Genomic DNA, 15,002 nt, shown 5'->3' on the forward strand with positions numbered 1-15,002 from the left:
AGCGAGACCAAGGAATTTGCCTTAAATCACTCAAGGACAAGTACATAAATACATAAGTGAAAGTAATCACGTGCCCAAGGTCATGCAGGAAGGGGGACAGGATCTGAACCACGGCCTTTAGCTCTACCGCTGTCACAATTAATTGCTATCTAAATGAACGCATTTAACAAATATTTATTGACTGTGGACCCTATATGTGCCTGACCCTAGGATAGATATTGGGGATGTGAAGATGAGCAAGGCAAAATTTCTGCTCTCCAATCTTATCAGAAAGACAGCTAATTCCAAAACAATGTGATCAATGCTATCAGGGTGACCGAATGCCCCTGTTTGCCCAGGATTCTTTGGTTTTAGCACTAAAATCCTGAATTCTGGGCAACTCTTCAGTCCTGGGCAAACTGGGACAGTTGGCCACCCTGGCTGTCACGGAGCACTGTATGTGGTCTGGGGCTTGCATGGGATGGTGGGGGGCATCGTGGAGAAGAGATCCGGAAAAGCTTCCCAAAGGAGCTTATGTCTTTCTATAGGATGATTTGGAGTTCTTTTAGGTCAAAAATGGAGGGGAGGGGGATAGGCAAGAGCGTTCCTGGTGGAAGAACCAGGAAATAGCTCCGGCTAAGGCTTGCAGGGGAGGGAGAGAAAGCAGTTTTGTAGAGTTAGAGTTTGGGGTGCATGGGGGTGGGGGGGTTGATGAAGCTGAAGATGGGGAAGCTGGGGCCACACTAAGGAAGTGGGACTCTAGCGGGCAAAGAGTTCACCTTAAGGGTTTTCAGCAAGGGAGAATTACGCTCGATTTTGCATTTGAAAAGATGAGGCTGGTTATGAGAGTAGGGTGGGAGTTACAGTTGCAAGACTATTATAACACGGGTGAGACTAGAGGACAGGAAAGAACGATGACAACAGCAACAACAATATCTAATGCCTACTGATGACTTGATATGTCCCAGGCACCGTGCTGAGCCCTTCACACGCATTATCTCGTTTAATCCTAACATTGAACTCTTTAGTCAGCTGCTATTTTTATGCCTCTGTAACAGATGAGGCGATTCAGACTTAGCTGAAATTAATTTAGTTAAAAAAGTCGCACAGGGTAAATGGCAGAGCCAAGATGCAAACTCTTGCTTTCTGACTTTACATACGCTTAACCACACATTACCTGATGGAAACTAAGGCGGTGCGTATTTGTTCATTCACTGGAGCAATATTTATGGAGCACTGACTATGTGCCAGGCACATTTCTGGCTGATGAGGATACAGCAGTGGACAAAACCTACACAGTTCCTGACTTGATGGATGTTACATTTGTGCGTGTGTGTGTGTGTGTGTGTGTGTGTGTGTGTGTGTGTGTTGGGAAGATGGATAAGCAAACGAACCAGTCAATATAACTTACTTGCGGATGGCTTTGGACTCCATTTCGAGGGAGAAGAGAAAGGATTTGGGGATGTGGGAGTGAGGGGTGGGGGGAGGAGTGTAGGGACCTCCAGGTTTCTGGCTCCACCATCTGCTGTGCGCTGTCAGCAGAGACACGGAGCTCGGGTCAGACCTGGGGGGAAGACAAGAGCCCAGTTTTGGACATGTCGAGTTGGAGTCTCCTGGAGTCGAAAGGTCTGAAGGATGGTCATGGGGCAAGCTGAGAAAGTCATTTAAAGCTGGGGCCATGGTTGAGGACCCTGGGGGAGGGTGCAGAGTGAGAAGAGGTCTCAGGTGGAAACCCTGTAGACTGAGCTAAGGGCAGAGGAGCCAAGGGCAGAGGAGAGGGAGACAAAAGTCAGAGGGAGAGTGGAAAACCCAGAGAGAAAGAGGCCCTGGCCCTCCAGGGAGCAGAGAGCTCCAAGGCAGGCAGCCCCAGCATCGTCAAATGCCACTTAGAGGCCCAGGGAAGGAGCAGCTAGAGATGTTGGGGGCCAGGACGGAGACACACAAAGTTGAGGGGATTTTTTTGAAAGTGATGGGAGCCCAGAATGGGAAGTATCTAGTATAGGACTGAAGGCACAGGAGAAAGTGGAGGCAATTCATGGAGCAACGCTTTAGAGGAGATGGAGGAGACAGGATCCAGAGGAAAGGCAGAGGGAACGGTCTTGAACGGGCGTGCATATTCCAGGGACCAGAGGGGAGCAAGGAAAGATGGGTAGGGATGCAGAGCCACGCTTCTTGGGAAGCAGATGGCCAGGTTGTTTGTGAGATGGAAGGGTCCAGAGTGGGGCTAGGAGGTATCCACAGAGAGGCAGAGGTTTGAAATTCACACAGTGGGGGTTGGGAGAAATGCAACTCGGGACCACCTAAAAATTGATCTCTCCTGCGTCTCCATCTCTTCAAGAGCTCTGTCTGGGAATTCAAACATGCATTTGTGCAAATGTGAAACTTAATTCTGACCTTCAGTGAGAGGCTGACAATACCAGTTGTGGGATCACAGCGGGATAGGCATGCAGGGGGTGTCTCCGGACGTGGTGGTGACCCTGAGACGTGCAGAGACAACAGCTGGTGAATTTTCAACAAGCAGCCTGGAGTCTGCCTCACATTCGCTATTTGTTTTACAAACAGCCATTGGGAGGGTGAACTGCCCCTCCCACTGCCCCTGCCTCCCCCTCAGCTTTTCTGGGGAAAGAAGTCTGTAGCCTGTTTAATTCTGCCCAGGTGGTCTTTGCCTCTCAAAAGTCTTCATTTTGAGCAGAAAACGAGTGAACATGACTTTGATGTGTAGGAGACAAATAACTGAACTGCAGAAGGAGGTGTGGGTAGTCCGCCCTCAGCTCAGAGACTGGGGCTCTCCCCACATTTGCACCTCAGGACTTTGTGTCCTATCAAAATCCCATAAAATGTTTCTCTGTGGGTGGCACTTTTTCCACAGCGTGACTGGCTGGGAGGGCTCCATCAGCTAATGCTATGTCATCACTAGTTGTTGGCGGGCTCTCCTAGGGGACACTTGAGAAACTTTGATAGAAATATTTCTCTTTGGCAACAGCCCACTGTTTCCATGGTTTGACAATACTAACCAGATGTAAAGTCGGCCAGCAAAGGGGAGGACTGCCCAGAGAGAAGGCCCTCACACACTCATGTCCAGCCCTGGGCAAGTTAGATAACCTCCTTTGGCCTCCGTTTCCTCATCTTTGAAATAATACAAGCTCTAATTACCTCCTGTTGTGAGAAAGAGCGTTAAAGGACTTTGCAAAATTTTGAGTTCTTTTATAAAGAGTAATTGGAGGGTATATTTTAGAAACAAATGAAATAAGAAACAAAGCAGAACTTAAATGTAGTGATGTTAATTTCACTTGGGTCTAATAGACTGTTGTCATTCTTAGAGATCTACTAATTTAAGTAAATAGTCCTCTCACCTGATACTGACAGAATTTTTTTTTTTATTGAAGTATGGCTGATTTACAGTGTGTTAGTTTCAGGTGTACAGCAAAGTGATATACATATATATATATGTACGTATATATTCTTTTCAGATTCTTTTTCATTATAGGTTATTACAAGATATTAAATATAGTTCCCTGTGCAATCAGTAGGCCCTTGTTGTTTATTTTATATAGAGTAGTGTGTATCTGTTAATCCCAAACTCCTAATTTATCCCTCCTCCCTTCCCCTTCGGTAACCATAAGATAGTTTCTTTTTTTTTTTTTTTTTCCATAAGATTGTTTTCTACGTCTGTGGGTCTGTTTCTGTTCTGTAAGTTCATTTGTATCATTTTCTTAGATTCCACGTATAAATGGTATGTGATATTTGTCTTTCTCTGTCTGACTTACATCACTTAGTATGATAATCTCTAGGTCCATCCATGTTGCTGCAAATGGCATTATTTCATTCTTTTTGATGGCTGAGTAATATTCCATTGTGTGTGTGTGTGTGTGTGTGTGTGTGTGTGTGTGTGTGTGTATTTATCACATGTTCTTTATCCATTCATCTGACAGAATATTTTTTTTTTTTTTCTGACAGAATATTTTTAACCTAATTTTTTGACCAGGTAGTGAACTCACAGGGCTTAATATTCCAAACGTGTGAAAGGGTATAGAGTCACCATTTTCTCCCCCGCCCCATCCCAGCAATTCAAGCTCCCTCTGCAAAGGTAGGGTGACCAACTGGTCCTGGTTTGGGACTTTCTGGCTTAGCACTGAAAGTCCTTAGCAACCTGGTTGGTCACCCAGTGTCATAGGCAACTGACATTATGAGTCTGTTGCATGTCCTTCTGGAGGTAATTTGACAAGAGTGACCTTACTATTTACAAAATCGTCACGGGTGACAAAATAAAGATGTCATAAATGACTAGCACATAGTATTGGGGAAGGAGGAAACCATGATAACACGGGGGCACAAATCTTATCATCTAACAGTTGTTTTAAGTATTTCCAGCTCTGGAATTGCTATTCCTCCGCAAAAGAAATCTCCCTGTCAGGCTTGGGAAAAAGAGTCCCGTAAACGGTAACAGTCTGTGACCCCATTTCCCATAACTGTGGTTGACCAGAGACTCCATTAGCCTTTTGTTTATAATTCATTTTTGTGCGGTTAAAAAAAGCATTTGTGTACTGGGGGTTTGGATTTCATAAATGCTTATTTGCCAAGTTATCTTTTAGATTTCCCTGTGTGAATGCAACTGATTTGGGAAAGCCCAGTTTCAGAGAAAGCATAACAACTGCCCTTATCAAGTGTGAACTGAGAAAGACATCAGGAGGCCTTTTCCAGGCTAAAAATAGACCTAGAACTCAGTGTATTTTAGCTTCAGGACTTTTTACAAACTGTCTGGCAAACCAGCACATTATTATTTTATGAATAAGGCATCAACGTTCTAGCTTCAGGCTATTTTACTTTTGTGCAAAAAAAAGATGAATTATTTATAAAAATGGGCATGAATATCATATGATAATACCTTCAGTTCTAGCAGGGAGTAAAATGAGCTGCATCTGGTGCTGTCAGCTCCCCAGGAGAGCTGAGCAGGAGCAAGTTGTGGATGGGGCTGCAGCCTTGAGAAGGGGCTGATTGCTGAGAGGCAGCTCGTTCTCTTGGGAGGATGGTCAAGTCTTCCCCCTCTCACTCATGCTCTCTCTCTTATCCTCCTTCCCTTCCTCCCTCTTCCTTCCTCCCCCCTCCCCTCCCCTCCCCATCTCTCCTTCCTTCCCTCCCTCCCTTCCTCCCTTCCTTCCTTCCTCCTTCCTTCCTTCCTATTTCCTCTCTCCCTCCCTCCGTCTCTCTCTGGCGAACTTCAGAAACCACAGTACAGAGATCCTTTCTAAATTCAAGTGTGGGCAGATGCTGGTTTTATGGAACTATTTGTATTCGAGTTATTTACCCTCTTTAAGCCTCAGTTTCTTCATCTGTGAAAGGAGGTGATAATTGTATCTTCTCCCTAGGCCTGTGTTGAGGAGCAAATGAGACAAATATAGAAAGTGCCCAACGCTGAGTAAATAATAAACATTAGCTGTTATTAGAGCCTGCCGGCTAGGGAACACACAGAGTGGGGTGTGCACGTGGGCAGAGGTCACAGTACTTGAACACGGAGAGGCTGAGTAAGGTGACCAACTCTTCCTGGTTTGTCCAGGACCAGCCTGGTTTATTTTTAAAAATTTTCGTTTTATTTTAGAATTCTTTTTTATTGAGGTAACATTAGTTTATAATATAACTGTCACGTGTACAGCATTATATTTCTGCATCATACCCTACAGTGTGCTCACCACCAAAAATTTAGTTTCCATCCATCGCTATATAGTTGCTTGTTTTTTTTTTTTTTAATTTTTTAATTTTAATTTTTATTTTTGTATTTTTAAAAAAATTTATTTATTTATTTTTATGGCTGTGTTGGGTCTTCGTTTCCGTGCAAGGGCTTCCTCCAGTTGCGGCAAGCGCGGGCCACCTTTCATCGCGGTGCGCGGGCCCCTCAGTATCGCGGCCTCTCTTGCTGCGGAGCACAGGCTCCAGACGCGCAGGCTCCAGACGCGCAGGCTCAGCAATTGTGGCTCACAGGCCCAGCCACTCCGCGGCATGTGGGATCCTCCCAGAGCAGGGCTCGAACCCGCGTCCCCTGCACTGACAGGCAGACTCTCAACCACTGCGCCACCAGGGAAGCCCCTAGTTGCTTGTTTTTAAAATGGAAAGTCCTGCATCCTGGGAACCCCCAGACCAAACACATTGGAGCCTGGTCACCCTCCTGAGTCAGGTTGGGCTGAATTTGTCAGCTTTTAGTCTTCCTCCCTTCTCATCCCGAGACTGTGTCATGGGGCCAGAGCTCCAGCATGCATGCGGTTACCTGTTCTCTGGATTACGAGGACACTAACTTACCCGGCACGCAGAAAGGGGAGGAGAGGGCCACTTTACCTGCTCGGAACAAGTTCTGCGTGACAACATCTGCCCCGCCTGGCCACTTGGTCATAGAATATTGTGACAGAATGACCGTGAGGCCGGGCCTTCCCGCTCCTCCCTGCCACCTGCCCCCCCTCAGTGGGGTTACACCAAGCCTCCCAGCCGACCCCAGAGAAATGGGAGGAACTGTGCAAGCACATAAAAATTAAAGACATACAATTCCTTTTATTATGTGGAGGGCAAAAAAATGTGTATAAAGGGGCCCATTTTAGAATTCGATTTGAACATGGCATTTCACTGGTATTCCAGGACTATGTTTTATACCAGTGACCGAGGCCTGTGCAAAAGAGGTTTTGAACGAGGTTCCAGAAGTTTCTCCCTCTAAGCCAGCACTGCTCTTCTAAATGCATTCTGAGATTCACAGCACTGTGGAGGCTTCAGCAGCCAAGAACAGGGCATTTCCCCAGGGGTGTGGGGAGGGAAGCAGACCACAGAGGGCTGCTGTGACGGCTAAAGAAATGCCGTGTATGAGGTTGAGCCTGGTACACAGTGGGCACTCGATAAATATTAGCTCTCTGTTTGAACTTCTCCAGCAATGATTGCATAGTACACTCAAAACCTATTACCTACTCTCCCTGACCCTTTTTTCTTGGGTCTGGAAACTTTATTTACTAGTGATTAGATTACCAGCCAGTAGGTCTTGTCTGCAAATCGAATGGCTTTCATTAAGGCCAGAGGCCACATGTCACATGCTTCTTCCCCCCCATGGTGCCCAGCCTATAAAATATCTGCTGCTGTGGTAAGAAGCTCTCCAGAGGACATGTGCTCTGCTGACATAATGAGGAAAAGATGAAAGATTGGCCGAATCACTGTGGGGCGCCCCCCCACCTCCTCCAGGTTTCTTGCTGAGTTGCATCCACTTCTTTGCCATGGGTGCCCTTCACCTCCTCCTCCAAATGGGAGTAGAAAGCCACCCCTCTCCAGGCCAGCCCTTTCTCCCACTGCCGAAGCATGTGTGTCCTTCTGAAGTCCCTAAAATGAGACACTGCCATAAGCCTCCGTTTCTTCATCTGTAAAATAGGGTTGGAAGGTTAAGTGCGATTACGCATGTAACGCTCAGTGAATACTGGCCACTATTATCTGGAACTTCTTTACCCCCATTAAATCTGTCCTTAGAAATTATTTCCACTAAAGAGTGTTGGGTGTGGGGGGGTGGATCAGGAAGAGAGGGAGCCTGCTCTGAGGTTCTCAAGCCCGCCTTTCCCATTTTCCTTACCCACGATCTGAAGTCTGATCTCTGGTCACCTTTGTTAAACCTTTCCCCCAAAGCTATATTAAGGATAAGGGGATTCCTGTCATTATCCATTTTAGGCAAGAAAATAGTTCAGATTAAAATATATACTACAGGTTAAAAAATTATAAAATTAATACATGCTTATTGTAGAGACTAGAAAATTCTGTAAGGAAAAGAAGAAGATACAAATGCCCCATGACTGACTGCACACTTAGGGATAGTTGCTGTTAATGTGTTGGTATGTTTCCTTCCAATCTTTTTTCTTGGGTGTCGTCCCATTTTAAGTCAGCTGTTAGTCCCAGGGAACAGAGAATGTTGATCTTCTGAAGGGTTAGGTTACTTGCCTGAGACCCATCTCCTCAGGGCTGACAGATGTGAAACCAGGAATAGGTGAGAGCTTCCCCATGGCTGTTCCTCCTCTGAATTCAAAGGAATCTAGACTATTAACTAAGGTAGGTGCTTTTGCTTCTCAGCTGCTGCCCCTGGAGGCGTGTCCCAAGTAGGATACTGGAAACTCTCTCCCTTGGGTACTGGTGAGCCTTGAAGGTTGGAAAAACAATTTATAGTTAAGTATTTTCAGTTATTTCAATGTTCCTTCTTCATTGCTCTGATATCTTAATAATTAACATTTGCTGAGCATGTACCATTTCTTCAATGTCATGTTAAGCATGTTACAAGTATTAACTCATTTAGTCCTGGAAATACTATCATGAGATAGGTTAGGTTCTCTTATTATCCGTATTTTATTGATGAGGAAATGGAGGCATAAGAGGTTTAAGCATGGTCACACAGCTAGTAAACGGTGTACTGGGACTAAATTACTTCTCTCATGTTTGCTGTGTATATATAAATATATATATATATGTGCATGTATACATAAGTACCTCTCTTATCTTTCCATTTATCTATCCTTCTCTCTCTCTGTCTCTCTTCTCATTTGATCTGTATTATTTCTGAAGAATTTTCATCTAAGTTTGAAGTGGCCTCCCTCAGTGGTGTGTGAGCCTTGGTGAAGCAGGACTCCACCTCTCATATGGAGCTGAAGGCAGTGAAATATGCCCTCTTCCCCTCCTTGAACAGCTGGGACAATGACATGTGACTTAGGGCAGCCAATCAGATGCTCCAGCCCAGGACTTTGAATTTCAAGCGAGTGATGCGATTCAAGAGCAGCTTAGAGGTTCACTCTTTCAGCAGTGGTGATGGCAGTGGCATCTATGTCCAGTTACAGAGGCGGCAGTGGTGATGGTGGAGCCTGCAGAACGTCTGCTGGGCAGTGCCGTTGGTCAGTAGCTTCCCTAACAGGATCCTTCCTGGGGTCTGATTTTGGCTTTGGTTCTAGAAATCAAGCCAGACTCAGTTCCCTGTTTCTTGCCTGTTGGAATGGGAGGGGTAGACTAAGTAGCATCTGTATCTTCTCTTCCTCCTCTCTAACGGAACCTTCACTCTCCTTTTATTTTCCTCAGGGGGCTGTCCTAACCCTAGTTCCGAGGCAGATCCCATCCAATCAGTGCATGACATTCCCCTGATGGGCTACAACTCAAGATGGACCAATCAGACTGAGAGGAGGGTTTCTTTTTTTTTGGCTGCGTTGGGTCTTTGCTGCTGTGCGCGGGCTCTCTCTAGTTGCGGCGAGTGGGTGCTACTCTTCGTTGCTGTGTGCGGGCTTCTCATTGCAGTGACTTCTGTTGTTGTGGAGCACGGGCTCTAGGCGTGTGGGCTTCAGTAGTTGTGGCTCATGAGCTCTAGAGCACAGGCTCAGTCAGTAGCTGTGGCGCACGGGCTTTGTTGCTCCGCAGCATGTGGGATCTTCCCAGACCAGGGATCGAACCCGGGTCCCCTGCATTGGCAGGCAGATTCTTAACTACTGCGCCACCAGGAAAGTCCAAGAGGAGGGTTTCTATTCCACGATTGGAAGAAGGGTTTTTCTTTCTCACTTGATGTATATGAACCAGAAGGCAGGTTACCCCAGTTGTCACTGCAGTGTTCTTGTGACCAGCAATCACTGCAACCCTCCTAAGGTTGAAGCCAGTGCTATGGGCAACAGAGCAGAGAGATGGAAAAATCCAGGGTCCTAGACGTCATGTTACTGCTGAATCAACCACCTGGGTTTTCCTTTATAAGAGAAGAGATTTCCTTTTTGTTTAACTCAGTTCAAGTTGGGTTTTTCTGTTTCTCATAGCAGAAGATATTCTAATTGATTTGCTTCTTTTTTCCACTCAAGCCTGATTATCTAAGCTCATCATCTCTCAAACAATCTTTTGGTCTCAGGAACTTTTGGTCTCTTTTTGATTTCCAGTCTTAAGAAAAAGGAAGGACCTCAAAGAGCTTTTGTTACGTGGGTTATACCTACTGATATTTACTGCATTAGACATTTAAGATGAAAACACTTTAAAATATTAATTTAATTAGAAACAGGGTAATAAATACATTAACATTTTAACATCGATACACTGTTATGAAAATAACTATATTTTCTAAAAAAATAGAAGAGTGGCATTGTTTCAACATTTTTGGGTAAACCTCTTCATGGTCTGATTTAATGGAAAATAGCTGGAAAAACTAATACAAATGAATCCATATTCAAAACATAAACAGACTCACAGATATAGAAAACAAGCTTATGGTTACCACAGGGGAAAGGGAAGGGGGCAAGGACAGATTACGAATATGGGATTAACAGATACAAACTATTTACTATACATAAAATAGATAAGCAACAAGGATTTACTGTATAGCACAGGTAATTATACCCAATATCCTGTAATAAACTATAATAGAATATAATCTGCAAAAAAACGGAATCACTGTGCAGTACACCTGCAACTAACACAACATTGTAAATCAACTATATTTTAATAATAAAATAAACTTCTATCAAAAAAAAAAGAAAATAGCTGGATTCTCATATACACTTTTGCATTCACTCAGTTGCGATTTGTTGTTTGGGTTGAAAAATAGGAAGAAAATCCAGCCTCAGTCAGATATGCAGTTGGAAAAAGGAGAATTTTAATAGCCTTTTCAGATAGTATGGATATACTTCTTTAATTTCACACCAAAATTTGCGAGCAGTAGTTTCTTAAAGATTACACTGTGAAATCTGGAACCATATCAATGAACTTTTATACTCCGTTTCATCAAAATCCATTGGTCTATCGTGCACTTTGAACGGATCTTTTACCCAAGCATGATTTTGTAAAACTGTGCATTGGCCATGCAGAAAAATTGGCTTGCTGATTTAAGCAGATCTTTCAAAATTTGACATATTTCATTATATAATATCAAAAACGCCACACTTTTTAGTATCACCACCAAGCTCATCAGAAAAGTCTTGAAGTATTGGGAAGCAGTCCATCTCATAGCAGAAAGCCTCCTAATGGATAAGTTTTCTAAAAATTCAGATTTTAGCTTGAAGGTTTGAATTTTATCATTGGCTACAATACTGTCAGTTGTCATCCTTAAAGTGACAGGCTCATTCTTGTTCATTTTTGAGAAAATGCCTGCCAAAGACCAGGTCTGAAGTTTGTCAGGCACTCTTTTGATTAACAATGGTGTTCCATGAAAAAAGTGGCTAGTTCAGTTGGCAACTTTAAGAATCGCACATGTGTTTTTTTCTTGAGACACTCATCATGGCTCAGAGTGCAGCAGATGAGATTTATGCATACTTCTCATTTTACCACATCTAACAGTAAAATGTTCTGTTCTCAAGGGTCAAGATTTAATCATTTCATGGCTCTGTCAAAGACACTATAAAATGAAACTGGCTCTTTCTTTTTTTTTTCTCTGTCGTGCATGGTCATGAAGAATACAATTACTATGAGTATAGTTTGACTTGATTCATGCTAAGGCACCATCAGTTTTCATCACGATTGCTTTTGTACCATCAGTGAAAAAGACAAATAACATCTTAATGTTATTATGGAATTAGTTTTGGCTTTGCAGGTTCCCTGGAAGTGTCTCAGGGACCCTAGGAGTCCCCAGACCACACTTTTAGAACTTCTGCTTTAGCTTATGGTTGATTCTAGAAGCAACCCAACATGCTTCCGATAAACTCCCTTTTCCTGAAATCAGCCCCAGTTGGTTTCTGTTGCCTGTCAGCAGTGTTCCATGTTAAAATGTCATTGTTTATGGTTGGTTGATTCAAAATGTTTAAGGAACTCTAATTTAGGGCAATTTATAAGTAAGATCTTTGTTGTGATGATTTGCACAGCAAATCATCAGGAAGAAGGAAAGATTCTAAAGTTTCCCTTTACTAAAATAATCTAACATTTATGTACATTCTTGGTGTTAAGTCAATTTTAAACAACCAAGCAAGTCTACTCCAGTCCATGAATTGCGGCAAAAGAAGGATAAGGGCACTAATGTTTTCTCCCTTCTTATGCATGCTTCCAGTGACCTTCCTGAGCTAAGTATTATTATCCTCACTTTAGACATTAAAGACTTGAATTCTGTGGTTAAGTCTTTGGCCAAGGCCACTCAGCGGTCAAACCGCTCATCCTGGCTAGAGGCTCCAAGGCCCAGGCCTTCTTTACTCTACCACGCAGGAATTTTTGATAAGGACAAAAATATAAGCCTGTGATGTCTGAGGTTTATGCCTTAGAGGGCAGTGCTGCAAAATCATGGATGTCGCCAGTGGTTCTTTAAGAAATTTCTTTTCTAAATTCTATCATGATGATATGATAAAATGCTGGCTCTCTACCAACACATTTTTGACATACCATAAAGTGGTATTTTAGAGTTGGAAGAGACCTAAAGCATGTGATCTGTCCAAATTTCTCACCACTGGGGCATGCTGGACTATTCAACGTGCATTTCAAATAGTACCTCCCGGGCAATGACTTCTGATAACCTGATTATTGTTCATCCCACTAAATCAAAATGTGTCGCATTATAAGTGGCAGGCAGCCTTTTAGATGCCCCAATAATCCCTGCTTCCTGATATTCACACCCTTGTACACTTCCCTTCCCTTGTGATAAGATCTGTAACTTGCTTCTAACCAACAGAATATAGCAAAGGTGTTGGGATGTCACTTCTGTGGTCAGGTTTCCTAAGACAGTGACTTCTGTCTTGCTACCAGCATCTTTCTATTGTCTTCTAGACTTGCACATTTTGATGAGGCAAGCTGCCATGTTGGTAAGGAACAGTGGGCAGTCTCTGGCCAACAGCCAGTGGGGAACTGAGGCTTTCAGTTCAATAGCCCATGAACAGCTGAATCTGGCCAACAACCAGTGATTGAAGTTGGAAGCAGATCCTTCCCCAGTTGAGCCATCAGATGAGACCCCAGCCCCAGCTGACACCTTGGTTGAACCTTTGTGAGAGACCCTGAAGCAGAGGACCCTGCTAAGCTATGCTCAGATTCCTAAACCACAGAAACTCTGATATAATATATGTGTGTGTTTTAAGCTGTGAAGTTTGGGGATAATTTGTTAGGAAGCAATAGCTAACTACTACACTGTACTATATTTTATTTATCTGTTGCTTTTTTTAGTAGGACCAGGAGTGAGCTGTTTAAGGTCACTGAGTACTTGTCATGTGTGTTTACCTGTTTACCTGTTACTGGAGAGCTTCCTGCCAGGATCCATCCTCATGCTGAAAGGTGGAACCTGAGGCCTGCAGTATAGTTCCTAGTGATCCAGGAAAGCCCTCTGTGCCCTGCATCAGTTCCCAACTTTGGGTCTCACACTAGAACATCCATAACTGTCTTTCTCCACTTAAGTTATCATTTAGCTTACAAACCAGAGGCAGCAAGCCAATTACTCCCTGGGGTCTGAAACTTCAACCTGGGAGGAAGACTATTCCACAGCAAAGGTATGAATGCAGAAATGCACATCCTAATCCAGTTCATAAGCAGAGGTGCACAATGTCTGAAAAATCGAAGCCATGAGATAAGAAACTCTTTCAGAGAAAAAGAAGTTAACTGGGGAGATGTTGAACTATATGCACTGCATAGGGCATCGGGCAGTCCATTTCACTCTGGAGGCTTCAGTTTCCACATCTGTAGAATGGAGGCTTGCCCTGGGTGCCATGGTCTTTGATTCTTAGTCTGACACAACCTGGGTTGCTATGAGCTGGCTCTCTGGGTCTTGAATCAACTATTGAAGGAGGGTAACAGAAATACCTGTCTCCTAAGGGGGTTGCAGGATTAAATGAAATAGAGAAAATGTGAAACGTGCGGCACAGCGCCTGGCTATTGTTACTTCTCCAAGGGGGTGCCAGGTCCCGGGGGAACTGGGGCCGTCCGGAGCGCAGCGCAGCCCGCACCGGGCCTGGTGGCCTGCCCCGCCCACGTGGGGCTGCGGCCCGTCGAATGACTCCGTGCAACGTGTTGGTGGCGGCGGCCGCGGCGGCGGCGGGCGGCTCGGACTCTTCCGGGCGCCGCAGCTTCCTGCCAAGCACCGCGCAGCCGCCTGGCTCCGCCGCGGGAGTAGCCGGTGCAGGCCTCGGCGCCGGTGCGGGACCCAGGGCTCCGCCGCGCTCGCCGAGCCCGACCCCGGGCCGCCGGACCGCACCATGCGCGCCGCGCCGCCTCCCGCGCGCCTTCTGCCGCTGCTGCTGCTGCTCGCGCTCCTGGCTGCGCCCGCCGCCCGCGCCAGCAGAGCCGAGTCCGCCGCCCCGCCGCAGTCCGGATCCGAGCGCCAGCCGCGGCCGCCGCCCGGCCCGGGGCCCGGGAACGCCACCGGGATGGGCTCCGGGGAGGCGGCGGGCGGCGGCGGCAGCTCCAACAGCAGCGGTGACGCCCTGGTGACCCGCATCTCCAGCCTGCTCCGCGACCTGCCCACCCTGAAGGCGGCCGTGATCGTGGCGTGCGCCTTCTCCGCCTTCCTCATAGCCTGCCTGCTGCTGCGTGTCTTCAGGTGGGTCCGCCGCCCCTTTGCAGCCCCCGCGGGCCAACTTGCACCGCCAACCTGCTGTCACTGCGCGCCCGCCGCACCTGCGCGCACCGATGCTCCGGCCCCGGCGCCTGGGTGCGCTCCTGCTAGCCTGGGACTCCCGACCCTGCCCCACAGGGTTGCACTCGGCTGGTTTCCCCTGCTATACACTTTAGGAATTTTCTCCCCTTCGAACGATATCTCTATCTACAGCTATAGCTATAGCTATGATATGTATCTATATATATCAATAAATACATAATAAATATTGAATTCCTTTTAACTCTCCACTAATGCTTACAACTAACAATAGCGCTCCGAATTCTGACAACCTTACACGGAATTTATTTTTATACCTATTTCACAGATGAGGAAAAATTTTCCGGAGAGGCAAGGTGGCTTATTCAAGTAAGCTCAGTGGTGGAAGTAGGATTTGAACCTTACCCACCTTGCTGCCCCTCCCTCTGTTCCCTCTGAGGGCTTCTCAGGCACCACCTGCTTTTTTTCTTTTCATCGGTTCTGTTACCAAAAGAAGCAGTGTCTGTCTAGC

General features: G+C 45.6%; 1 protein-coding gene across 1 annotated transcript in view; it reads left to right on the plus strand.

Annotated features, from left to right (window-relative positions):
* The first annotated feature begins 13,979 nt into the window (after nucleotides 1-13,979).
* The window catches only part of FAM174B (family with sequence similarity 174 member B), a 31,643-nt gene continuing 30,620 nt past the window's right edge, over nucleotides 13,980-15,002 (plus strand). Inside the window, exon 1 of the mRNA XM_068537541.1 lies at nucleotides 13,980-14,437. Coding sequence (XP_068393642.1) covers nucleotides 14,094-14,437 — 344 coding nt within the window. The 5' untranslated portion in view covers nucleotides 13,980-14,093. The remainder of the gene's footprint in view (nucleotides 14,438-15,002) is intronic.

The sequence above is a fragment of the Eschrichtius robustus genome, chromosome 1 (genome assembly GCF_028021215.1).
Source record: "Eschrichtius robustus isolate mEscRob2 chromosome 1, mEscRob2.pri, whole genome shotgun sequence".
NCBI classification, from domain to species: Eukaryota; Metazoa; Chordata; class Mammalia; order Artiodactyla; family Eschrichtiidae; genus Eschrichtius; species Eschrichtius robustus.